The sequence below is a fragment of the Phocoena phocoena genome, chromosome 16 (assembly GCF_963924675.1).
Source record: "Phocoena phocoena chromosome 16, mPhoPho1.1, whole genome shotgun sequence".
Classification (NCBI taxonomy): domain Eukaryota; kingdom Metazoa; phylum Chordata; class Mammalia; order Artiodactyla; family Phocoenidae; genus Phocoena; species Phocoena phocoena.
Window position 1 is genome coordinate 31,265,301 of NC_089234.1, and position 27,794 is coordinate 31,293,094.

The window sequence follows — 27,794 nt, forward strand, 5'->3', positions numbered from 1 at the left end:
GGCAGCACAGCCAAGGGGCAGATCTGGAGCTGGAACAGAGCTAAGCACACAGGGATTTGTGCTCGGAGGGAGGAGAGACGCCACGCTGCTTCTTAACCAATCCAAATTTCATTTGCAGATCCGGAAAACTTTGGGGTTGACTTTACTCTTTAAGGGACAGATCTGGTAAGGTTCATTCCAACGCTCAGACCTTGTGGTTTAATAAGCAGTGAAGTCATTGTGCCTCAAAAGGAGCCCTTGGGTCCTGCTCTTGACCCCGGTGGGGATTTGCTTTTCTTTGTGATTTGGGGAAGGGGGTTTGATTTCTCGGTGACTTGCCCCCTCATCGTTTTTCGTATCCATTTTCTCAAAAAAGCCGTCAGACCTGGCTTCCATGGGCAGGTTGGCCAAGGCTAGCATGGCGGAAGTTGGGATATAAATGAAACGTACAGGGGATGTGTGAGGAGAAGCAGTTCCTTATTTCTGAACGACTCAGGGTAGAAACCATGTGGAGCCACATGTTCCCCGACCACAGGGGCAGCCCACTGCTGCATCATTCATCACTTGTGATCAGAGGGTATCTAAGGAAGGCAGTTCTGTAATGGGCTCTGTGTCTGTGTGTGGGTGCGTGCGCACGGAGGGTAAATAGGGAGAAGGGAAAGCAGAGGTTGTTTCAAAAGATTATTAGAAATGAGGGCTATACCCATTTTGCGGGAGTGGAGAGAAAGGCCCAAGTCCTTGGACCATCACGGGGAAAAACTCATTCGCAGGAAGAAAGATCAAGAGGACTCTGAGTGGATGAACACAGGACCAAAGGGATGGGCCAAGTAGCAATGTGACTGTCGTCTGAGGGGAGCCCATGGACAGTGTCACCATCGCTTCTGTGAGGAGGCTTACAGGAGTCCTGGTTCCCCTATGCAGGTCCATTGCTTGTGAGCACGCCGGTCTCCTGGTGGGAGAACCTGGGTCCAGGGCATCTTGGGGTCCACCCACCAGCTCCATGGGCCTCCTTGAAATGCTGTGGAAACATTCCTTTCACATACGGGGTGCCTGATTGCTCAGAAACACACCTCCTCTTCTTCAAATAACCAAGGACAGGTTATACACATCCAATCACTGCCACACACTGCCACGTGCTCTTCAAAGCTCTTTGTGAAATTCAGTTTTGTACCAAGTACACTGAGTCTAGTCACGTTAACAAGCAGATTTGTCCGTTTTTAAGCAGACGTGCCCAGGGATCCAGGTGCTTATACTTCTCTTACACGTTGGGAAGGACCTTGGATTTGCTGAGAACATGACTGTGGCCTTAGCCTTGACACTCAAAGGTCTGAGCTCTGGAGCATATCATGGGCCTTAGCTCTCTGTGTACAAAATGGAGATAGCCGTTTTCTTCCTCCTACCCTTAGGGGTGTTGTGAGGCTGAAGAAGGCAAGTGAATGAGCCTTGTAGTCTGTAGAGTGAGACTTGTATTTTGGATCATTTATTTTAATTCTACTTGCAATCCATTACTTAGTATCTTTATTTTAAATGGTTTCTACTAAATTCGCTAGGTTCAGTATTTCTGTCATCTTTTTTTCTGCTCTGATGCACAAGAACTCATTTTAGAATAAAGTGAAAAGCAAAATGGTCATTCTTGTGGACCTTCAACACGTCTATGGTGTTTCTTCGCCTATTTTGAAGTATATGACATTGACCCTGGGGCTGGAATCAAGGGTATCCCAGGGGTATTCCTGGTGCTGACACTTTCTTGGCTGGGCTTGTGATGCAGATGTTCAGTCCTTCACAGAGGGCAGCCCACCTTGTAAGGGAAATGCTGAGACCAGAAGTCAGAAGCTCCAGCCCCCCAACCTAGGGTCGGTGCTAGCGTTGGGATGACCTTGGGCCAGTCACATTCTAGAAAATGCAAACTAATCAATTGGGACAGAAAGCATATCCGCAGTTGCCCGGGGATGGTGAGGTGAGGAAGGGTGGGAGGGAGAGATTACAAAGGGCCACAAAGAAATTTTGGGGGGTAAGGATATGTTCTCTATCGTGATTGTTGTGATAGCTTCGTGGGTGTATTACACATCAACACTTATCAAACTGTACACTTTAAACATATAATCTATTGAAAGTCAATTCTACCTCAATTAAGCTTTTTTTTTTGTTTTGTTTAACGCATTCAAGCCACACAGAGTCAAAATCTCTCCTTCTTTGTTCAGCATTTTGCCAGGAGAACAAGAGGACATGGGAATGTGATTGGTGTCCTAGAAAGACAAATGCAGTCTTTCTCTGGAGAAGTTAGAAATAGACAAAAATAGATTCATGTACTCAGTGCCTAAAATGCAGAATGAAATCTGCTCTCAAGGGCTTTCGGTGTCAGCCTGACCTGAAGACCTGAAAAGCTCCCAACACCACATGTACTGCAGAAGAATTTTACCCTGAAGAATGATGGGCGAGTTACCCAAACTAGAGGCAGAATTAGGACTCCTTTAAACCTAGTTTAGGAAGATGTGAATTCCGTGAAGTTGTATGCAAATTTTATATGCATAATTATTATTCAGGCGCCAGATTCCATGATTCCCTTCAGATTCTCAAAGGGATCTACAACACCCTCCCAACAGTTAAACAGTGGTAATTACAGTTGAAGGTTAGTGACAAAGATGTCAAATTCAACCTTTCTTAAGCGACTTGTCGCCACACCTTTAATACAAACTGATTTGAAATTAGTAATGGTTGTGCCTTGTTAGTTTAATAATTATATTTCTATAGAGAAAGGAAAATGGAGGGAAAAAATTAACCTTTCCTATATAGATGCCTGTTTTCATGAAGGTCATGGAGATTATTTGCTAGGAATACTTGGTAAGAATTATAGGTAAGGAGGCTGAGTGTGAGTTTTGCTGTATTTCATACTCGATGCATCATGTTGGAAAATCATTCAGCCTCCAAAGGAGATCCTGTCCCCCATCATCATCATCATCAATTTTGTAGCAAGAAGGTAGAGATGGTGAAGGTGAATAATCTCACTCTTTCTGCCTCCTGCCCCAGGGTTAAGGAAGGCTAAAACACTGGACACACTTTCGGACTTGTTTCTTGTGAAAATATTATCCCCTACAGAACAGGGACATGTGGGATGCAAAACAGATTGCAGGCCACAGTGCCATTCGAATCCAAGTACACCACAGTGAGGGTCATGAAGAGTCTCCCTTGTTTCCAGCTTCAGCAAAGGAGCTGGATTTCTTTAAAACAGTATATTCTTGTCCTTGGATTTACAGTGCCAGCCAGTATGAGAGGACTGATTTGTCTTCTTAAGTCGTATGCCTGCCTTTCTGGGAAGCAGTCCCCAGGTGCCTGAACGATGCCCAGATTATATGAAAAAGACTAATCCCTGTAACATTTATAGCACTTTTTAGTTTTCAAAGCACTTTTCATTCATTATTTTGTTTGATTTTTACACTGAACCCAGGAGGTAATGCCATGTGGGTGTTACTTATGTCCATTTTACAGATGAGAAAACTGGGGCTCTACAAAGGTAATTTTATTGGTCCTGGACATTGTAAAACAAATTGCTTTTGAGGGATGATTTAAGTTTGCAGAAAGAGTAAAGGATAATGAGTTTAACTGATAATAGAGGTGGGTTTCTGTACTGCTCTGGGTCCTTTGATATACATGTTGGAGGGAAGGGTTTGAAATACTTACAGTGGTGTGAACTAATTGATAAAAAGTGCATTCAAAACAGATAAAGTTGACTCCCACTATAGCTCCCATCTGTCCATAAGAGATAAAGGTCGGTGAGTACCTGTAAGTCCCCGTAAAGTAGCCCTTGATTTCCAAGAAACTCCAGAGTCATGGGACAGGATCTTTGCCTCCTGTCACCCTCAGCCTGGTGCCTAGAGAGTTTCAGGCGGTGTAGCTGGTGCTGGTCAGGTCAAGACAGGTTCTAGTCTGGGGGTCCAAGAGCCAGGACAGTAGTCCTAATCTTCACCACCTCCTGTTCTGGCTTCAGAGGGTTGGTACTTACTGGTGTAAAGTACTGCAAGTGAGGCACTGGCAGTGTGCTTAAGTGTTACTTCCCCCAAGGAAAGTAACTTGTTCTTTGGTCCTTCACAATACAAAGGATCCCAGATCAAGCACTTTACAGTGTTAGCTCAGCTAATCCTCCAGCAGATGCAAAGGGAGAAACCATTATCATCTTGATTTCACAAAAGTGGAAATCGAGGCTCAGAAAGGTTAGGTAACTTGTCCAAGGTCACACAGCTAGTAATGAGGGGAGCCCGGCCTGTGTGCATATTTTCTGCCGAATCAACAGAGACTCTGGCATGAACTGTGTGACTCTGGCAAGGCCAGGGCCTCTCTCCAGACCTTTGTTCGTCACCTGCACAACAAGAGGGGTGGACTAGGATGTCTCCAAGTTCCTGTTCAATATTCTTGGCCGCCTTTGATCTGCTATTATGTTGTACTTGCCGCCGAAGGTTCTTTTGTTTGCCACCAGAGGGCGCTCTGCTCCCAAAGCAGGAGGCACTGGGGAACGCTGAGTTCCAATTAATAGTCGCCACCTTAATTGATAAAATTCTGGCCAAGAACAAAAATTCGTGTGCAGCTTTAGCAGAGGGAATTTGTGGAATTCCTAACAAGGCTTTCCAAATAAGAAAATTACCTCAAGAACCCCTGTTAGAATCTTTGCTGTTCTCATGGGGAAACTCCTCCATCACGTACCTCCTAGGGCTTTTGTGTGGTGGGGATCTTGAGAGAATCAGCGCTGGGCAGTTGGTGAGTGAAGGTAAGCAGGCCACCTGCACGTTTCCCAAACATCAGCCCCCTGTGCTCCTCTACCTTCCCTCCCGATTCTTGCCATGTCCCCATCCCGCTGGTAATATTTACTAAATGTTTTCCCTTACGTTGATTCATTTTTCTCACTTAAATAAGTGTACTCAGAAGGGAAGCTTTGTGCTTCCCTGGTGGCGCAGTGATTGAGAGTCCGCCTGCTGATGCAGAGTACGTGGGTTCGTGACCCGGTCCGCGAGGATCCCGCAAGCCGCGGAGCGGCTGGGCCCGTGAGCCATGGCCACTGAGCCTGCGCATCCGGAGCCTGTGCTCCGCAACGGGAGAGGCCACAACAGTGACAGGCCCGCATACCGCAAAAAAAAAAAAAAAAGGGAAGCTTTTTATCAGTATTATAAATGGAAAAGCATTATTTTTGTAACATGTACGAAAATAAACACCTTTGTAGAATATAACCTCCATGCTTAGAATCAGAGAGTTTTGTTCTGTTCCAGGCCCAATGCCTAGAAAAATGAGTTACTTAGTAGGCACTCAATGAATATTTTTTATTATATCAGTACAAAGATATTCATCTACATACTACCTAAATAATCTTGAATATCAAACTCGGGAAACACTGGGGCAGTGGAAGGTACTAGGAGAAAACTTGGTGGATTTGGGGATTTGAGGCTTGTGAACATGACCTGCCATGTGATGTCAGACCATGAGGCATTTCTCAGTGGGAGTAGCTGCTGTCCACTCCCCACCTCCCCATTTCCCCAGCTCACCTTAGCCAGCAACTCCAGATGTGACACGTGTACATATACCTGAAGCCCTGTCCAGCGTATAACTGTTTTCAGCCTGAACTGTCTTTTGGTTCCAGGATAGGCAAAAAGTCTTCATCTGCCACTTCACATCCACTAGAATGGCTCTCATTAAAAACAAGCAAAACAAAATAACAACAAAAAAACAGAAAAAAAAAAAAGAAAGAAAATAACAAATCTTGACAAGGACGTAGAGAAACTAGAACCCTTGTGTACTGTTGGCAGGAATGCAAAATGGTACAGTCGCTATGGAAAACAGTACAGTGGTCCCTCCAAAAAATTATAGAATTACCACGTGATCCAGCAATTCTTCTCCTAGGTTTATATTCAAAAGAACTGAAAGGAAGGACTTAAACAGATATTGTATAGCAATGCTCATACTGGCTCTATTCACAATAGCCAAAAGGTGGAAGCAACCCAAATGTCCATCAACTGATGAATGGATAAATAAAATGTGGTATATTAGATGTACAATGGAATATTATTCAGCCTTCTAAAGGGACAATATTATTCAGCCTTCTAAAGGGACAAATGCCACAACATAGATGAACCTTGAAAACATTATGCTAAGCAAAACAAGCCCAAAACAAAAGCATAAGTATTGTATGATTCCACTTAACATGAGGTACCTGGAATAGGCAAATTCATAGAGACAGAAAGTAGACCTGAGGTTACCAGGGATGGGGGGGAGGGGAGTGTGGCATTATTGTTTAATGAGCACAGAGTTTCTGTTTGGGATGATGAGACAGTTCAGGAAATGGATAGTGACGGTGGTTGCACAACTTTGTGAAAGTAATTAATGCCACTGAATTTTACACTTAAAAGTGGTTAAAATGGTGAAATTTATGATACATATATTTTGCCATCAAAAAAGAAAAAAAGCTTTCACCTGATAAATTGGAAAAGCCTTTCTTGGAAAAGTCACTTGTGTTGAGAAGGTTCTGGGTCCAGCGGATTGATTATCAATGTCTACAGGGTAGGAGGAGTGGTGGCATTCCTGTCGCACATCTGTGTTCCCTGCGGGCTAACTTCTATAAATCGACTCTCAAATGGGGAAAGTAGCTCTTGCGTCATTGTTGTAACTTGGAAGTGTTCTTTTGACCATTCGGACTCCTGAACTCCACAGGTGAGAGGATGAGCCCAAACACCGACACCAAAGGGAGCTGCTCAGACCCTGAACGGAGCAGCAGTGACTGATGCCTGGGGGCTGGTGCTGAACTGGAGACCTCAGCCCAGCTCCGGAGGGCAGCACCCCTCAGCAATAGCCCCTGATGTCAGGTAGGAATGTGGCCCATTGTTGCCATGGATTGTTTCCCGAGAGAAGCTATAAATCCTTTTTTTTTTTTTTTTTAATGTACTCTATCAGGTTTTAAGCATTGACCACTAATTTTAAAATTTCCTAAAACACAGTGAAGGCCAAACAAGATACACCTATGGCCTGTATTTGGCCCATGGGCTGCCAGTTTTTATCTCTGTCATACATAAAAAAACCTTCTTATTCCCCCTTTGACATTTTCAGGGTGCACAAGAAGGCTTGGGAAGTTCATTTCCAGAAGTTCATTCCAAAAACAGGTTCTGGGAATTCCCTGGTGGTCGAGTGGTTAGGGCTCCGTGCTTCCACTGCAGAGGGGGCAGGTTCCGTCCCTGGTCGGGGCACTAGGATCTTGCACGCTGCACCGTGCGGCCCCCCAAAAATAAAAACAAAAGCTCTGGCTCCTGGATCAGCTACCCTTGTTGCTGCTTATAAAACATTATGTACTTTCCCTAGTCTCTGTGCTGGAACCATGAATGTGGATCTAAATCCTCCCATTCTTTAAAACAATAGAATAAAAAAGAATGAAATTTTGCCATTTGCAAAACATAGATGGACCTGGAGGGTATTATGCTTAGTGAAATATGTCAGACAGAGAAGGACAAATACTGTGTGTTAACACTTATGTGTGGAATCTAAAAAATAAAACAAATGAATGAATATAACAAAACAGAAATAGACTCACAGATACTGAGAACAAACTTGTGGTTAACAGAGGAGTGGGTATGGGCAAAATAGAGGAAAGGAATTAAGAGGTACAAACCACTAGGTATAAAATAAATATGTTACAAAGATGTAACATACAGGACAGGGAATATAGCCAATATTTGATAATAACTTTAACTGAAGTATAATCTATAAAAATAAAGCATTATATTGTACACCTGAGACTAATACAATATTGTAAATCAACTATATTTCAATTAAAAAAAAAAGAAAAAAACCTGCTGCGTTCCCTCCTCCTCTGTGAAGGCCTCTGGCCCACAGGGCTCTCCTACTTCTAAGCCCGCATTGCCCATCCTCCCCTCTAGGTGGCAGCACTCCTACCGTTGTGTTGACCAGCCATTGCTCTCTGGCATTGTCGTCTTGATCATTTTCCTCTCTTGTTTTCCAGGTCTCTCCTGGAGAGAGACTGTTATGATGAAGGGGAGATCTGGATTTTGGACATCGAGGCCTGACTTCCCTTGATCCATGATTCCTCCCTCCACCTCCCCAGGAGGCCTGGGCTCCTTGCTAACTCCCTGGCCTCAAGGATGACATTTCTTTGGTGACAGACGTGCTGAGGGGTGCTGGGGGGTAGACCTCGAGGCCCCTTGAACTTGGAGAGTGGACCAAGCACGGAGGAGGGCCTGAGGCCTTGGGTTCTATGGGAGCGGCTGTGCTCTAAGAAGCTACAGCTCCCAGCCTCCAATGGCCATAGCCCTTCCAAGAGGAACGACCTCTACCCACACCCACCTCACCTTACACACACACACACACACACACACACACCATCACATGGCTGATTGGACCCATAATGCACACCTGGCCCAAAGGCAGCGCACCTACTATCTGGAGAGCAGCCAGTGACCAGTTGGCCTACATGAAACTGGCAAGCTGACCCTATCAGATTCTGTCTTGAGAAATAGAAGATTTCAATAGGAGATTGAAGGACTGTTGGGCTGTAGAAAGAGAGAAGCAAGGTGGGCATGGGAGGGAGCCCAGGGAGTCAGCTCTGGCTGTTCCTTCCAAGGAGCAGTTCAGGGATGCCCAGCTGTGCTCTGCTGTCGACCCTTGGGCTCCTTGAGATCTCTGTTCTTCATGCTCTTTATGCCTAATGTGGTGTCTGGAGGAGCTTTGATTCAAACATCCTTCTCCACCGATTTGCTCACCTGGTCCCAGGTGCTGCTTGGCCATTGGGTTTGGGGCCCAGCACCCATGAGACGGACGTGCTTATCCTCAATCCTTAGGGCGCGGCTGCGCTTGCCTGCCATGTGTTGCTATGAGTCCATCTCCCAGATGCTGCCTGAGCCCAGCCACAGAGCATTCTGCTGAATAATCCGGAAGAGGAAGGTGGGTGATGATAATCAACCTCACTGTCATGGACCGGCACGCTGAGCCGTGAAGCCCTGATGGGCAGTGGAACTGCTGACCAGGAGAGCAGGCATTCCCCATGTCCCCGCCATCCCTCAGAAGCCAGCTTTGGCAGGGGACCTTGCCTCCATCCTCCTGGCACTACTGCTCCCATTTCCTTCCCTCCCACGGCTTCCTCAGTGCTCTCCTCTGGCCCTGCTCCCCCGTGTATGGGCTCATGGTCACCAGCTGAGCAGAAGAATCCCCTCCCCAGCTTCTAATGGCACCTCCAGATTTATCAGGATTACAAGAGATGCTTTATAGGAAGAGAAAAGAATGTAAAAGAAACTAAACATGTAACTCTCTGAAGTAGCTCGTATTCATGGGCCCAATTCCTCACCCTCCCTGCATTCATGCCCTTTGCAATACATCCCATTGTGACAAAGCATAACGCCCCGTCTCTGGAGGCTTAGCCATGTGACCGGCTTCGGCCACTGGATATTAACAGACATGGAAAGAGTCTTGAAAAGCACATGCACGCTGGGGTTTGCTTGCTCTCTTGTCTCTGCTGTCATCGTGAGAAGGAGAGGGCCAGGTTAGCCCGCAGGTCCCTGGAGTAGGAGGATGGACCAGAGGAGCAGAGCCCCGCCTAGCTCAGCCAAACCCCAGGCTGTGTGCAGATCTGTGCTGCTTTAAGCCACTGAGTTTTGGGATAGTTTGAATTTGGGGCAATACTAGCTGATATACACCCCACCCCCAGGTTCCAGCACCAGGAAGGGAAGGAGGCTCCTTCCCTGTGCCCGGGGCGGGGCATCAAGCTTCTCTATGGGGTCCTGGATCTTGCCATCTCCTCTCCTTTGAGGGGGCTGGAAGGAAATGGCAAGGATCATTGTGAGGTCTCCCAGCTCTCCAGCAGGCTGAGGACACAGAAGCAGCTGGAACAGATGGCCTTTCGGGTCTCTTCAAGGCATGGAGTCGATGCCTTCCTAGAGAAGGCATGACGTCCAAATGGGTCTGCAGCCTGGGAGTTCCAAAGGCTGCCTCCATTCCCTTGGGTGCCCTGAGATGAAGAGGGCAAGAGAGATCGTCTCCCTGAGAGAGACTCAGAGATGGTGGTTTAGGAAATTGTGCTTCCTTCTGAGTGAAAGCAGTGAGAATACATCCCATATGTGGCCTTGTGCCAGCACACCAAGGGACACAGCTCCAGGTGACAGGGGAGGAGCAGGCTTTGACCTGAGCTGAGAGTCAGGACTCAGTCCCCCTCCTCCAAAAGCTCCGGGAGGGACCCACAACCCCCTCTAGAATCTCTGATCTTCTGATTAAACCTGTTTTGCCCCTCAAGGTAAACCTGAAACTCTTTATTCTTTCATTTTCTTACATTTTTGTTTAAGAATAGTTTAAAATATTTGAGTGAAAAACAAAAGACTCCACCATCTTGTTTTCTCCTATTTTTATTGGAAATATACAGAATTTCAGCTACATTGTGGGCAAAGTGGGCTTTGATGAGCTTTCCTGAGAACAAGCCACCAATTACAACACTGTTTTTGTGGCAAATGCATTGTGAATTCTAAGTAACAGTCCCACAAATGGCCTATTAGAGCATAACCCATTACCAGGTGGGACATGATCATGTTTCCCAAACTATTTATTTCTAGAAGCAATCTGCATTTCAGTAAGACATAAAGAATCCCAAACTCTCCTAAGGCATCTTTCATTATAATATGAAGCATAATTTATCTAACCTGAAAAAAAAAAAACAAAACAGAAAAGAAGTCGACCACTTTTTCCTAAGCATTTCTTTCCCATGGTTCGATGTAATCCAATCCCAGATGTGCGAAGATTTCTTCTTCACTTTCTGCTTTGAGAAACATCCTCTGAAAGCATAACAAGACATGTGTACATTCAGATATTGTTGTTAATCATCTCAGTGCTGATGACACAGTGAAACTATTACTTGTAAAACTGTTTTGTCAAAACAAATTACTGCCAAAACACATTACCCTGCTTCTGAGGACAGAAATTCATCTTACCTGACTTCCGTACTTTTTGTATTTTCCCACCCCCCAAAACTTAATAAATTAAGGTAAAAGGATGACAGTCTTACATATTCAACTAGAGGCATTTGGTATTCTTCCTACGGATCTGTAGTTCTTAACCACAGTTACTCATTAGAACTACCTGAAGGAGTTTTTTTTTAAAAAAATGTTGAAAACTGAGCTATACTCCAGTCCAATGAAGTCAGAAGCTCAGCAGAGGTCTTGTCCTCCATCTGTTTAAGGGGGCTGGGAAATTCTCTTGTGCAGTCAGAATTACGTACTGCTGCCATTGGTAAGAAGGAACGGTGATTATAGGATACTTGTGTATGCTGGGGCCTCCTCCTGGCCTTCCACCCCTGCCCCGCTCCCGCCAGGCTCCCACCGCATGATCTCTGTTAGAGCAAGTGCCACTTCTCCTCCAGCCCTTCTTGTTACAGCACAGCGTTGGGCCTGTAGGAGGCACCTGCTTATGTTGAACTATTCGTTACGTGTCAATTTGTAAGTCTTCCTACATCGTGTTATGTGAAGCTGTCTCCACTCACATGCTAGACCACTGAGGCTTTCCTGCCAGCAAACACAGCCCTCTCTTATGACAGCAGCACCTTGATTTTTCTTTGGGAAACCACCCCTCCCTACTCTCAATCTCTGAGGGTCTGGTGGGGCTAATCCCACCTCCAAGGAGGGGCACATGACCCAAGCCTGGCCAATAAGAGCCATGGAAAAGTGTTCAGGGATTGGCACATGGCCCAGGTCTGGCCAGTGAACATCAGCTAGGGCTCTTGCTGGAACTATCAGGAAGGAAGCTCTTTTCTGAAGGGGTAGCTAAACTAGAAGGTTGGAATTCATAGGAATACCCTGCCTGAGAGTGAAACCAACACTGATGGAAATTTGCATGATCACCTTGATACAGCCACATCTGAAGTCCATGTTATCCCAGATGCTACAGTATATAAGCCAAATTCTTTTCTTTTTTTGGCCATTTCCATTTTCTATTGGGTTTCTGACACTTGTGAGACAGCTCTAACTAAATACACCTCATTTAGACTATAAGCTCCTAAAGGGTAAAAGCCATTACTTCTCGTTATTTTGTGTCTTCTTCCTCCTCAGAGCTCTGTTTAGTGTCTTTGATCACCGTAGGAAGAGTAGATCTTGGCACTTGTGGACTTAGTTGAATATTTAACTCTTCCTAATTCGTACAGTAATCTATCATTTTGCTGAGACAGCATTTGGACTACTGCAAGGCTGGCATACCAAGTAAGTCTCAGCTGGTGTGTGAGTCTAGCTGACTGCTCATCTACATCTCAGGGCAGCTCTGTTGCTCTCCTTCTTGCAGTGGACTCTCATTAATGACCTATATGATCACTCAAAATGCTAATTCTCACTGCATCTGAGGGGTACTTGAGTGGTATTTGTGATTTGGGGGGATCCTTAGTTTTCTTTGGAGTTACTCATTGCAGTTACCAAGGATATACCAAACTCAATTAATATTCACTGTTGGACTGGTTCTAGGGGCCCAACTAGCCCATCATCTTTGAGTCCAAAGCCTCTGAGGTGCATTCTGGGCCAGGTGAGGGCTATGCTCCCATCAGGATCTTTCCAGCTGCCCTCAACTGTGATCTGTGCGGACAGGGCACTCGGGGCAAAGGAAACTGAACCTGGACACTAAAATTAGTTCTGGAAAAGCACTCAGGGAGCCAGCCTTGGTGATGAGGATCAAAGAGGCCCATCTCAGGGAGACAGCTCCACCTTGGTCTTGTCATATAGAGCGTGGTTATCCAGCATCATCTTCCGGTCGTGTGTAGCATAGCGCCGGAGGTCTCTCTCAAACTGCTGGATAAGAAATAATTAAAATAAATTACTATCAGGACTTCCCTGGTGGAGCAGTGGTTAAGACTCTGCGCTCCCAATGCAGGGGGCCCGACTTCGATCCCTGGTCAGGGAACTAGATCCCACATGCATGCCACATCTAAGGAGCCCACGTGCTGCAACTAGGGAGCCCACCTGCCTCAACTAAGAACCAATGCAACCAAATACATAAATAAATTTTTTAAAATAAATAAATAAATTACCATCAAGTCTAGAATGTCTTCAGTATTATGTGTTTAGAGATATTTAAATCCCAATACAGGAAGTCCCCTATATACAAACAAGTTCCGTTCCGAGAGCACATTCGTAAGTCCAATTTGTTCGGTAAGTCCAGCAAAGTTAGCCTAGGTACGCAACTAACACCGTCGGCTATATAGTACTGTACTGTAATAGGTTTATAATACTTTTCACACAAATAATACAAAAAAAACAAACACGAAAAATAAAACATTTAAAATCTTACAGTCCAGTACCTTGAAAAGCACAGTAGTCCAGTATAACAACTGGCATACAGGGGCTGGCATCGAGTGAACGGGCAAGAAGAGTTACTGACTGGAGGAGGGAGAGGAGGTGGGAGATGGTAGAGCTGAAGGATCGTCAGCAATAGGAGACAGAGGGCAAGCTGCGATTTCACTCATGCCTGACGTTGATGGCACAGGTTCTGGTTCCTTGCTGGAACCAGATGCACAGTTGCATCTTTGAAAGTTCACAGTTTGAAGGTTAGTATGTAGAGGACTTACTGTAATGAAATGTCTATCGCCACTAAACATTCTCCAAGCAATTTTCTCCCCCAGGGCAATAGTCTACGATGACAAAGCTCCATGCTCACATGCACACACTAGACTGTAAGCTCTGTGAAAAAAGGAACCTGATTTGTTCTGTTCATAACCATATTTCCTCCTCAAATGACGCCTGGCACATAGATGTACAGCAAATATTTGCTGAATGAATAAATGAGGATTGTGAGGATCGTGTCCAAAATAATACCTGGTCCAGAGTAAATGCTGGATAAATAATAGTTGGTGTTGTTTTTTATTTGGAATATCACTCATATAAAAGAGGATGAGGGGTTAGGAGACCCAGATTCCAGCCTGGATTTTGTTCCTGTCTCGCTGTGCATCTCTCTGCAAGTCACCCAGCCTCTCTGAATCTCGGTTCAGAGGGTGGAGGAAGTGCATGAGTAAGGTCCCCTCTGGCTGTAACATCCTCTCATACGAGATTCTGTAAAACTGATGGTCTGAGCCACCTGCCCCAGAGTAGCATCTCCTATGATCAGGGTGAGCTCGGAGGCTCCAGGGAGCAAAACCTGAAGCCTTAGATAGAGGACAGGGAAACCCTGGAAAAGGAGGACAATGAATGAAGTTGTCGTTGAGGTTAATTTTCCTAAGAAGCACAGATCTAGAAATGTCCTTTCCATGTGGGATTAGGGAGCAAGGATGGAATCATTGCGCCCTCTAGTGGCGAGTATGGGAAAGCTGGCGAAGACTGGGAACTGCCCTTCCTCACCTGGCTGTGTGAAGACATACTTTCCAGCCAGAAGTTCTTTATAAGGGAGCGGAAGAGAAACTATGGCTGTGGAAGAATCAGGGTGAAGCAGATTCTGGGTGCAGTAGCTGCTGGCCTGTGAAAGTACAGGAGTGTTGCTTAGCACACGGACTCCTACAGCCCTGGGCCACTTGCCTCCAGTCCCCCCAGCACTTAGAGCAACGGCTCCTTACACTGGGCATGGGGGGATGCTGGAGAGGATGGGGTAACAGGTGCAGTGAGAAGCCCCCCTTGGCTCCCCAGTTCTGTGTGGTGAGAGATCTATGCCTGGACTCCTCTGCTAAATCCTCAGGAGCATTTTTCTGTATTCTGTTTGGAATTATAATGATGTCTTCCATTTGGAGGGTAATCATATTGACTCAACCAATATTTATTGAGCACCTACTATGTGACAGGTGTGTTCTGGATGCTTGGAATATAACAGAGAACAAAACAATGATGTCTGCCTTGGTGAGGCTTGGATTCAACAGGGGACACAAATATGACACAGTAACAGCATAAGTAAATTACATGATATGTTAAAAGGTCATGCTGCATACAGCTCAGGCCTCATAAAGGAGGTAGGATCTGAGCAAGAACTTGCCCAAGGTGAAGGAGCTAGCCAAGTGGACTCTGGGAAGAGCACACGGTGCAGAGGGAACAGCTAGAACAGAGGCCTTAGGGAGGGGCAGGCCTGGCTGGTTAGGGAGAGAGCAGTGGGGAGGAGTTCAGAGAGATGAGGGTGTGGGGAGACCACGCAGGGCCTCGCAGACCACTGGAAGGCCTTTACTCTGCGTTGAATGCGAAGCCCCTGCCAGGTTTTGAGCAGGAGAGTGACCCGATCTGACTTATGTTATGACAGGATCACTCGGCTGTAGGGGGCAAGATACCAGTCAGAACAGCTGTGGTCATAATCCGGGCAATGATATCCTAGTTAATGTTTATGGAGAGCTTACCCTGTGCTGGGTGCTGGGCTGATTTCTTGCTTTATATTAATTTCTGATCTACTCTATTATCACTAGTATTTAACAGCTTCTAAAAGAGTCTAACAATACTTCTAAAAGAACAGTATTAAGTATACAATTAGCCTCAGAATTGTGTTAAGATGAAGGCGCTGTCTAATTTAATCCTCATTACAATCCCGTGAGGTTGGTACTGTTATTAGTCCCATTTTTCAGATGAAGAAACGAGGCCAGAGAGCCTAAGTAATTTACCCAAGGCCGCACAGCCAATGATAGAGCTAGGACTCAGACTCCTGAATCCCGAAGCTCAGGTTCTTTACCCTGGACAGTTCTGCCTTCTGCTTTACAAGCTCTTTAGTTTCTCTCAACAACCCTGTGAGATAGGCAGGGCAAGCATGGTGTCTTTTGTTTCAGATAGAGAAAGCTGAACATTGAGCAGGGGCAGTGATACTACAGTCTGGCTGTGTCACTGGTCACAACACACATACGGTTGTGCAAGTTGTGCACTGCAAAACTCTAGAGGGCGCCATTCACTGTGTAGTCTTTGTAAATATGCATGTTTCTTATGACAATTTTCTGGGAAATGGCAGTAAGGTATTTTAAGGAAGAGATGCTTTTTAAAGTTGGCGAAAGGGAGCCATTTGGGCTAGTAAAGAGGCTGGGGTAGCCTAGGCATCTAGCCACCATTGTCCATGTGTTTCCGGAGGAGAGAGTGTACTTCCTCTAGCATCTGACACAAACGTGGACAATACTCTTGAAGGAATCTCAGCCAATAAAGTCATGCTGACAAACGGCAGATCTAGTTTGAAGAAATATGATTCAGAGGAAAACAAAAGCTTCTTTTGTTTGTTTTTTTAAACTAATGAAGTCCATACCCAGTCCAGAAATTGCACTGTACTTGGATGGTTCTAGAAAAACCTCAGCTTAATGTGTCCCAGTGGATGCATCCTACTCAAGAAATCTTTAGGGCACAAGATCCAAAGGAAACTTTGTCAGCTCAGTAGATGAGACAACCTGGTAAGTTAATGACCCCAAACTGGGGTGAGATTAATAGGTGAAGTGGCTTAAGAACATTTCCCAGGTGCTGAAATCTTTGGGTTAAAAGGTGAAATTTAATTTCTCACCTACAAAATTTTAGACCAAACCTAAACCTGGTCACCCACCAACATGTATCCACCTGGGGACAAAACACATCACGTTCAGCGGTCACATAAGCAGGGGCGTAAAGATGGTAGCACAAGTAGCTACCGTTTGCTGAGCCCTTACCACGTTTAAACACACGCATCTCATTTAACCGGATGGCAAACTTGGGAGGTGGGCACCACTATTATCCACAATATAGTTGGGGCAACTAGGACTTGAAGAGGTTCTAATTCGTTTAAAGTCACCCAGCTAAAAAGTGGGAGAGCTTAGTGCTCTGTTAGTGCCCCGCAGAGCCAATAACAGTAATTTCTGAGAAAAGAGAATAAAATGTGCTGAAGAGATGCCCATGTTCAAAACAAAGTGAACAAAGAACAACCATCTCTGCCAACGAATCCTGACTGGCATGACCTTGTATAACGCTGGACTTCTTTTTGGAACTCTCCCCTTTCCCAACAGACTCTGTTCCCAAAGATGTACGTCTATCAAACGAAGTGCATTTATGATGTATTGTTTCATCAGCTTTCCTAATTTTAATGAATGAAAGATGCCAGCCAACGTTTTTGATTAGGGTTAGAAGCTCTGGTGCTGAGATCCTGTGCTGAAATGATTCCGGCCTAAAGCAAACACACCTGACATTTAACTCAAGGTTGAGGACAATTAAATTCTATGTCATTTATCATATAAAATCCTTTAAGGGCTCAGGTCACTCAAAGCAACAGCCAACTATGTGGGAAAACAGTGTGGGGTGTTAGCTGGGAGGGTGGAGCACAAGCTAATGGGACAAATCTCAGGCGCCATGTCTATGAATATCACATGATGGGAGCTGGGAGCTGCCACTCGGCCAGCCCTGGCCCCGTGCCTGGCGTGGTGCTGGGGGCTTTGCCAGCTTCATCTCACTGGATCTCTGCAACCCAGGGAGGTAGAGGCATTTTTGCCCTGACTTTCCTGATGGGAAAACTAAGTCTTAGAGGACATGGGGAACTTGACGGAGATCACCTAGCTCGTAAGAGTCAGAGCAGGGGCTTGTGACCAGGTCTGGGATGAGCCATGTTGTGCCCTTAGCCACCAGACTGCTTTCTCTGCTTCCATGGTTCTCATACTTTAGCTGTGTCACCTGCAGGGTTCTTTCAAACACAAATTGCTGGGCTCTTCCCCCAGAGTTTCTGATTCAGAAGGTCTGAGGTGGGGTGGAGAATTTACATGTCTAACCTGTTCCCAGGTAAGACTGATGCTGCTGGTCAGGGGATCTCATTTTTTTTTTTTTTTTTCTTTTTGTATGTGTATTTTCAAAGCCTATGCAAGCCTTAACTTCTAGGTGGTATTGCTTCCTCTATATGCAGTCACCGAAGTCCTACTAATTTTTACCACCTAAATAAGACTTGAGAGTCCTTCTTCATCTGCCCTTCCCGGCCATTACTTTAATTTAGATCTTTCTCATCCTTATCTAGACTATTGCGTTAATCTCCTGGTCTAACTCAGTAGATGGTTCAGATCATTTAATAGTTTCCCTGTTACCTATAGGCTAAACTGTAAGATCCTCAGCGTTTATAATCCATCCCCACATTCTATCACCTGCCCACTTCCATCTTGTATTACATTATAAATCCCTTGAGCGTAGGGACCAGTATCTTTGTATTCCTTATATTGTGAACATAATAACTGCTCAGCCAATAGTTGTTGACTTAATGAAGTAGGCAGGCTCTTGGCTTGGCAGTTAAGTATACTTCTCTAGAATTAAAATGAATTACTCTGTGTAGTAGGAATAAGAAGATTCTTTTATTTTCATATATTAATAATTCACACATTATTATTTTATGGTAGTAATGTCATACATTCCTCTGGTAATATTAATTTGAATTAATACGATTTTAAGCTTTTACATGCAGTTGTTCTGAGTTCCTGTAGGATTGTCTTTTTTTTTTTTTTCCCCAGAAGGGAATTAATAGAATTGAGACATAACAAGAGCAGAAATACTTGGTTTTGGACATCCGTTGTGGTACAAAATAAAAAATTAGCAGTCACTGACTCCTTGTTAGAAATTTGACTCCTAGTCAAAGATTTATAAACTTTACCTTGTGTAGATAAGTCTGTAGTCATAATCATTTGTGATGCTCAGAATATACCAAAGATTCATGAGCCACTCTAAGGGAATCGTGTAACTGGTATAAATCCGTACTTGGTTTTGTTTTAATTTGCAACTTTTCTTCTTAGAGTCTTTTTTAATCTAAAGTTTTGATGGGTACATTGAAACACGGTAAAAATTATTGACAGTTGTGACATTCTTTTTAACAAAAATGTTTACATCCTAAAAACAAGTTTCTTAGACTTATTAGAAGGGTAAGATTTCATGACAGATGAAATATTTAAGATATGCTTCATTTAATATATCAGTAAGTTTCACTAACTACATACATATTTTGTGCTCATTCATTTATTCTTTTTTTAAATTGAGGTATAGTTCACATACAGTAAAATTTACTGTTTTGTAGTGTACAATTCAGTGGCTTTTAGTATATTTATGAAGTTGTCCAACTATCACCAATCTGTAATTACAGAACGTTTTTATCACCCCAAAAGAAATCCATGCTTGTTAGCAGTCACTTCCTTTTCTTCTCCACCTAACCCCTGGCAACCACTAATTTACTTTCTGTCTCTATGGATTTACCAGTTCTGGAGATTTCATATGGATTTATACAATATGTGGCCTTTTGTGTCTTGGCTTCTTTCTTTTTTGTGTGTGTCATATTTTTTTTAAATGTTTATTTATTTTCTTATTAGTCATCCATTTTATACACATCAGTGTATACATGTCAATCCCAATCTCCCAATTCAGAGGGGATCTCATTTTGAGAATAACTGTTCTAAATGCATTTGTCTCACGTGACCATGTGCAGGTGGAATGCCCTGATTTAGAGATTTCTGTCCACTTCCCTCTCTCCTGTCCACCCCCCTCCTTCCTTGTCCGTCTCCCCCACATCCCCACCCCCACTGCCATTGTCTCTCCCCTGGGCCCAGGCAGACCCAGTCTACCTCTTCCGGAAAGCTAAGACCATCCCACGGATACAGGTAGCGCTTACCCGGGAGCCAGTCCAGCCCAGCAGGGCAAAGGCATATTGCTCGTAGGGGCACATGACCAGATCCACACGGATGGCCTTCCAGGTCTTTCCTTCCTGTTGGATGGACTTGTCACTGTCCACTCTCTGATGGTGCAACTTTAAAATCAGGAAGCATTTTTGAAAATGATCTAAAGCATCCACTTGCCTGCTTGGCACCTTTAACTTTTCAAATGTCGACTCCACAAGGTCACAGTATAAAAGTAATCCCTGAAAATAAACAGAAAGACATCAGGAAGAGTCCCTGATGCAGAGGGTCGGAGATTTTATATTGGGCTCTTAATGAACGCTCTTAAAGAAAGCTTTGCAGATTTAAGCAAAACGTGGGTGCGTTTTGTCCTTGCGTTGTGAGCCCACCTGGCGACACTAGCAGAGGGAGCGATGGAGTGGGTGTGTTACACTCCCTCCGCAGCAGAGGAATTTAGCGATTAGAGGGGCCAAGCCAAGGCCACTTCATGGCAAAGCTGCCAGAGAATCTACTCCCGCAAGGTCTGACGGCTGACCGGTGTTCACAAACTTGCCGCATTCCCTTAAGTACAAACCAACTTTGAACAAAAAGCCGTGCCGTTTCTATGCGGTTGTTCAGATTTAGTGTCCCTCCATAAAATACTGATGACTAGGTCTACTTGGCCCCAAAGGTTGTGGCTGAGGCTCAGCCGCGTTGGGGCCTGATGACTCACTCTTTCTAGGGAGCATTTTGAGATTGTTACTCTGCCTGCCTTGGAGAATCAGACAAAATTGGTGGCACATCACCGAACGTTGCCTAGTCAGAAAGTTATGCCCAGCAAGCTGCCATCCTCCAATTTATCTGCTCCGTGGGACTTCCTCACAGCACAGGGCAGATGTGGGGTAGGGAAAGGCAGAACTATGCAACTAACTGCTGAATCTGAGTAGCAACTAGAAGAGCAAATAACCTGAAAATAATCTAGTCATAGCTATTAGGGTGTATGATTTGTTCTTGGATTCTTTAGGTCAGACATTCTCAAATATTATCATCATCAGACACATTTGGAAGGTTTGTTAAAGCACAGTTTGGGAGGTCCTGTCCCCGGAGTGATTCGTGCTGGGGCGGGGGCGGGGGGGAGATGAGTTTGCATTTCTAATAAGTTCCCAGGTGGTGCTGATGCTTCTGATCTAGGGACCACAGTTGGAGCATCACTAGTTCCATTTGCTATTGTTATTAGAAGCACTTGGCATTTCCTGCGCAATCCACCCCCACCCCCAAGAGACATTGTTTCAATTCAACTCAACACTTTGAGGAGGGGATGCTTTTCCTTTTGCTGATCTCAGAAGAGGGAACACTTGGCCCTTCAGTGCCTCTCCCAGAAAAGGCATGAGGAAGAACCGGCGCTGTCAGAAGCAAGCTGGGGTGGGGAGTGGGGGTGTGTGGGGGGAGCGCTGATGCGCCGTCTGAAGCTGGGGTGGGGAGTGGGGGATTGTGGGGGGAGCGCTGATGTCAGGAAGAGCCTCTGGTGCAGCAGGCAGGTGTTGCCCTAGGCAAATCTAACAACCAACTCCGGGAAGACATCTGCTTTTTAATGAAACTTACTAAGATTAGTCAACATCACAACTTTTCACGTCAATTTGAATTATGTAAATCTGAAAAGCGAGCTATTAAAATATCAAAAGTCTTACTTTGAAGCCAAGTTTGTAACTTCCCTCCCCCCTTTAAAAAAATTCACAAAGCTGGCTTCTTAAAAGCTGTAAACTGTGTTTGCACTATTGCCACGTGGTGGTGACACTTTGGCTGGTCATAGACACACGGGCCACCCACTAGGCAGGAACCCAAACTACACCCAGCCAGCCCTCCCCTCTGGGGTGAATTGCTGGTGGCCAGTGGAGTCTTCTGGATGGCACCCTCCCCCCAAGATCAGTATTTCCTAGCTCTTTTCCTCCCTTTCTCCCACGGAGAGGTCTTCTACAAGGACCACATGTAGATTCATCTGATAGGCAACTGAAAACCATACCCATTGGCTGTTCATTCGTTCTGCAGGTGTTTTAAAACATCGTATGTGTATACGCATGTGTCGTGTGAGCATGTGCTTGAGTGTGCCTGCATGAGATATAGTCATTTTAATCTGGAAAGTGCAGATTTTGGTAAGAAAGGCAGGGGTGGGGAGTGAGGTAGAGGTGGAAGTTAACCATGATTCACAACCGAGGTGTTGGGGGCAGGCGTGGGGCTGCAGGGGTGTGGACAGAGTTGGTGCCTGATTGTCAGCAAGGGAAGGGGAACAGCTGCTCGCGTTCTCCCCTGGGTCCCCTCGCCCGGCACAGTGCCTGGCTCTCCGGCAGAGTTCAGTATACAGTCGTGCAGGAGAGATCATGACTACAGCCACTGTTTAATAGGCATTTATCAAGCCTTGCACTAATTCTCTCAGTTAATCCTCCCATTAACAAATGAGAGAGGCTTGCTATCCCTGTTTCACAGATGAGGAAAGAGAAGCTAGGAGAGAGTCTCAGCTCCTACAGCCAGTACATGGCAGGGTTGTGCTTTTAAAATCCTAAATCTAAAACCCACGTGCTTAACCTCTGCATCCACCAGTGTCTGCCCATCTCTTTGCTTGGGGACCAGCAGTATGGCTGCCTGGCGGCCGAAGACAGACCAACGAAAATGAGGCTTCTTGTCCCCATCTCCCAACCCCATCCCATGTCGTGCTGGGACAGTCTCAGAGCGTGGGGAGGGTGGTGACTGTATACCAAGGTCAAATAAGTTCACCCTTGCCAGAGCCCCTGATGGGGGTCCAGGCAGCCCTGTCTCCGCCCAGGCCATGGCTGGCAGAGCCCCTCAGGGTGCTGTCTGTCCATGAGAATCTTTCAGCTTTCCTGCTCGAGTGGAGAAGTAGGGCCAGCCTAGGTTCGGCTGACTCTTTCTCGTCCGGCATTCCCTTGGCTCAGCTCACGCTCAGAGCTCCCGGCTGTCTGGATCCCCGCTCCTGAGAGAGAGAGGGGCCTCGTGGGTGAATTTGGGTCTGGTTCCAAAGCTGGGTCTTCAATTCTGGTACTCCTGGCACCAGAGTCGTGTGTTTCTTAGACTAACTGTATCTGAGGTCTTCTTTCTCCTGTGTGTCAGGGAGATTTGTCCACACCCAGAAGATGCTAAATCACTCAGGAAAAATGAAGCTGTGCTGGAAAAACACCAGCCCCAGCCTCCTCAAGCCATCCAGGCCTACGGGTTCCTAGGGAAGGGCCCTCTGGTCTCCTCAGCGCTCTCACTGGGGTTGGGCAGGAGTCAGGGCCCTGCAGTTTGCTCTGGCCACAGGGTCATCCTTAGTTCCCTCCACTGGGCAATATGCGGCCGGGGGCAAATCTGATCTCAGTGGGTGGGGGTTCCTGAGCCATGACCTCTGCTGGGCCCAGCTTGCCCTCATTAGCTCACTTCTTCCCATCTCAGCACAAAGTCAAGGTGGTTATTGACCAGCATAGAGTTCAAGGCAGCCCCAACACCTCTTGGGCTGATTTTATCCTAGTATTAGCCCCACCCCTAAGCTTGCTCTACCCTGGTTCACACCTCCCAGGTCTTCTCAGCACACGCTGTTCATTTTGTTTAGGGCTCTGATGCCTCCGCACATCCAGCACAGAGACAAGCCGCCCTCGGCCCCTTTGGTAATAGGACGAGTGTGTATACACAAGCTCACAACCCAGACTCTAGGACCCAAAGCAGGTAAGTCTCACTGCATGTCACTGGCACTGTGTAAGCTGTTGCAAACAACTGAGAATCAGTTAGATGATCATTACACATTTACAAGGTCAATAGTGTGCCAAATTCAACGGTATTAATGTAATTCTTGAGCGTCCAAACATCTACTTATGATCTTTCTTCTTACCTTTCTTTCCCATAAGTTTATCACTTTCGGCAAAAGTTGTTGCTCTTCATCCTCTGTTGATCCTGGGCTGGTAATTAAAAAATCTACATCATGCCCAGTCTTCTTACGCCTGATTTTAAAAATTGTATAAAATTGAAATGAATTAGATTTTTAGCTCTCAATTTAAAAAAGCCACCTGTGTTTCTATGCCACAGGCTTAAGGTTTGCAACACAAAATGCTCATGCTGTATCTTTTAAACAAAAGATCCTTGGTTACACAACTCTCCTCCTTGCAAAATAAATTTATGACACAGAAAAATTAAAAAATCATATACGGTACGTATATGATCATGTACATGTGGGTAAAAATGGCAAAGATTATTTCTTCTCCACACCCACACGTGCACACACTCCCACACACCAGAGACAAGCTGGACAACAAGCGAACCAAGAATTATATCCACATAACATGAGATAGGGTTCTTGCAATTACGACATAGACTAAGGGCGTTTTCTTGGATTTGATCTTGTCTTCCCACTTTCTCCATCACCTCCACAGCCAACAGCCACCATGTAAGAAATGGGGAGAGATAGAGAAGGGTGTGGGAGGGAAGGAGTCTCTTTCTGAAACGGGCTTCAATATCCAAAAATTGCACGCATCTCTGTGAAGAGTTTATTTATTCACTCATTGACACAACCAATATTTCTCGAGTGCCTACTGTGTGCCAGGCACCACGCACTGGCTCTCACTGAGCACTAAGCTCCCGAACCTTAGTGGGGAAACACGCATACAAACAATACAAACAATTACTTGACAGCTGTCCAGGGAGAACCGAGGAGGGGTGCCTCACCCAGCATGGGGAGGAGGGCATCAAGGAAGGCTTTCTGGGGGAGGTGGCATCTGAATTGAAGCTTAAAGGATGAGGAGAAGTGAGCCAGCTGATGAGTTGAGGGAAACAAGCCCAAGCAGAAAGGTGGGACGGAGCAAAGTCACAGAGGCGAGAAAGAGCTCCATGTGTGCTGAGAAAGACAAGCAACTTGGGGTTGCTGGAGTGAAACATGAGGTGCAGGAGATGAGGACGCAGAGAGAAGCTGGCGCCAGACCCCCGAAGGCATTTTGTGCCAAAACTCCTGAGCATGGGGAGCCACTGAAGGTGTTAGAGCAGGGGAGGTAAAAGCAGCCGTCATCATTATTTACCTCCGGAATCCTCCCGTCATGGTGACGAAGGCATCAGGCATAAATGCCCAGACGGCCTCTTTAACCAGCACACCGACTGCCTCTGCTTCGGCCCTGGTCACACAGCTGACAAGGTCTTCATAATAGAGGAATCCTGAGAGGCCATTGGACAAGTCAGTGGAGAAAGGGACATGTCTCGTGTGAAAATGGGGGGGAGCATCAAAAGTTCTTTATTTTCATGAGCTTAAGTCTACCTCCTAGCAGTTTCACCCATCACTGCTCTCTGGAAAGATGTGGAGCCACCATGTTGGTCCTTCTCACCTCCAGGATCACGGGAGGGAGGAGGCAGGAAGCCATTTGGCTAGAACATCACAGTCACAAAATACACTAATACATCTATAAACTGTGCCCAATACCAAACCACACAGCTTGTGGAACACTATTGTTTTTTATATCAATCCTAAAACTCTCTCTCTCTTTTTTAAAAATAAAGTCACAAGCACAGAGAGATCAGCTAGGTGCTTTGTGACCACCTGGAGGGGTGGGATAGGGAGGCTGGGAGGGAGACGCAAGAGGGAGGGGATATGAGGATATATGTATATGTATGGCTGATTCACTTTGTTGTAAACCAGAAACTAACACACTATTGTAAAGCAATTATACTCCAATAAAGATGCTAAAAAAATAATAAAATCAATAGAATAAAGCCACATTTTTATTGCGATATGGCCATTTTTGTGTGTGGAGCATTTGATTTAAAAAACAATGCTTTCAGGGGGTTGCTGTGCAACGGGTACAAAGTTTCGGCAGAGGTCTGCTGTGCATCATTGTGCCCGCCACACAATACTGCATTAACAGTACTCTATTGCACCCTCAAAAATTCATTAGTAAATGTGATGTGGGTCATAGACTTCAATGCAAAAGTTAAAAAGAATCAGGCTTCTGAAGGTAAACAGGAAAATATCTTTATGGTCTTGAGGGTAAGCAAATATCTCTGAAACAGCAGGGGCGCAGGGGCACTAACTATGATGAAAAGATTGATAATTTGGATTTCACTGAATATAAGAACATATATTCATCGAAGGACATTATCAAGCAATGAAGAAACACGCTACCAACTGGGAGAAGATATTTGCATTTTATGTATCTGACACAGTGCTGGTGGGGTGTCTGCTAGAGCTAAATCAATAGCTATTCAGCCTCTGACCCAGCAATTTCACTCCTAGGTGTATGCACAAGAGAAATGAGAACATATATCCCCAGGTACAAGAATGTTCATAGCCAAAAACTGGAAATAATTCTAATGTCCATCAACAGGAAATGGGTAAACAAATTATGATACCAATGGAAGAAAAATTGCTAAGAGGGTAGATCTCATGTTGTGTTCTTACCATATTTTAAAAAATCAATTTAATAAAATTAAACAAATAATGTATAAATGTGAAAAAAATGAACAACAATGCTCCATTTGGCTCTTTTTTGATACAAAAATTTCATCATGGCTGATATTCACAGTACAACTCATTTGGTAACCATAAAACTCCTGTGATTATTCAGGATGTACCTAAACCAAAAGTCATGATTAACAGCAATTTCTTTAAGGGCATATGCAGGTATCAGGAACGAACATGGAGATAGTTTAATAATTTGTTGACACCCATGAAAGCAGCTTAATTGGCTTTCCTTTTGGGTATGGTAGGGAGGTGAACTTATTACAAGAAACTTATTACCCTGTACAGTGTTACATGTGTGCTGTTATATTTCAGAAACCAATGTGGCATGTGAATCCTCAAGCCTCAGGGAATTAAAACCAAGTATGATTATAAGTAAAACTGAATCAGGGTTTCACCCCTGGATCGTATTTTCAACATGTTCAGTTAGCTTACCCTTGGCAAAATGCTAAACTATTCCCTTGACAAGTCCATTCATTGTAGCGCTGCTACAAGGGACACATAAAGCCTGGGTTTTTCAGCTATAAGTATGATAGGAAGGCATTCCTCGAGTTCTACATAAAACAAAAGCATTAGATAGTCGGATGGCCATCACTGATGGATTGAGAGAATAATAGCTGCTTCGTTCATCTGTCTGGAAGAGCCCAAATAGGAAGAGAAAAATCCAGTTTACAAAGCTGGGGAATTGGGAGCTACTTGGATCCCAAGAGCATTCGGTGTCAGTTGATAAAGGTTTTCATCTAAGGGAAATACGGCATTGCCTCCCATTTTCTCTCTATGTGTTGACAGCCCTTACTATCGTTCTGAGCCATGTTTAATACTTATGGATATTTTAATACTTATGTATATATTTCTATGGCAACTCTAGAGCTGGTGTACATCACGCTTACTAAGTGTGCACTTTCAGAAGCCCAGAATATGAATATGGGTCTTTTTTTTCCTTAGGCTCTTTTAGTTCCTATGTGGCATCTTATAAACCTTATTAGCAATTTTTCGGAGGCTAGCAACTCAATGAAGTTGGGGAGTTCTATGGTAGTGTTGATGGGAACCACCAAGAATTGATTTCTTCCTCTCCTCTTGCTTGTTTCTTTTCATCACTTAAACAGAAGATAGCTGTTTTCTCTTTTCTTTTCTTTCTGGCCTCCTCTTGTAGAAGATTCCCTTACTTTCATATGATTAAAAATGTTGATGACGTCCTCATTCTCTGTAACTCAGAAGGCCTAGTGCTCAGAACTGTGGCTGTGACTTCCTTTCAAATCCCAGTTATATTGTATTTCTATTGCATATTAAAAATAAACATTTAAATCATACAATTTTTGACCCTGTTTTTTGACATTCCTTGATTGAAAAAAATATACCAGGACCCTTCATAAATAGAAGTGATCAAGCCATCTTCAACCTCTGTGAGGCCCTGCCAGGCTTTCAGATGCCTGTCTCTACACTCTTTTGGGTTAAGGAGTCCTGGTTGGGTAGATAAACCCCTGTCTAGATTTCCACCATTTCCCTTCTATGTCCTGGTGTCTTACAGTTTCTAAAGCAGATCCATATTTGTACCAAGCAACAGCTCTAGTTCGTTCAAATATTCTTTACTCCCCAACTCTCCAGGTCAAGGTTCTGTCTTGGATTCCTCCCCCATACCTCTTACCCAGCCAGGACCCAAATATCTGGAAGGGTCAGTTCAGTAAGAACTAGATCAATGGTGCAACCAGGTTTGACAGCGGGATAAAGGAATGACAACAGCCCTCATGCAGGGTATATTTGCTCTGTGCCAGGCTAAGCGCTTTGCCTGCAAGATCTGATCTGTTCCCCACT

At 44.9% G+C, this 27,794-nt stretch overlaps 1 protein-coding gene across 1 annotated transcript in view; it reads right to left on the reverse strand.

Moving 5' to 3' along the window:
* Window positions 1-10,350: 10,350 nt before the first annotated feature.
* The window catches only part of DNTT (DNA nucleotidylexotransferase), a 34,783-nt gene continuing 17,339 nt past the window's right edge, over window positions 10,351-27,794 (reverse strand). The window contains exons 7-11 of the mRNA XM_065894318.1: window positions 24,553-24,685; window positions 23,376-23,484; window positions 19,516-19,761; window positions 12,690-12,773; window positions 10,351-10,781 (exon numbers count right to left, since the gene is read on the reverse strand). Of these exons, the coding sequence (XP_065750390.1) occupies window positions 10,695-10,781; window positions 12,690-12,773; window positions 19,516-19,761; window positions 23,376-23,484; window positions 24,553-24,685 (659 nt within the window). The 3' untranslated portion in view covers window positions 10,351-10,694. The remainder of the gene's footprint in view (window positions 10,782-12,689; window positions 12,774-19,515; window positions 19,762-23,375; window positions 23,485-24,552; window positions 24,686-27,794) is intronic.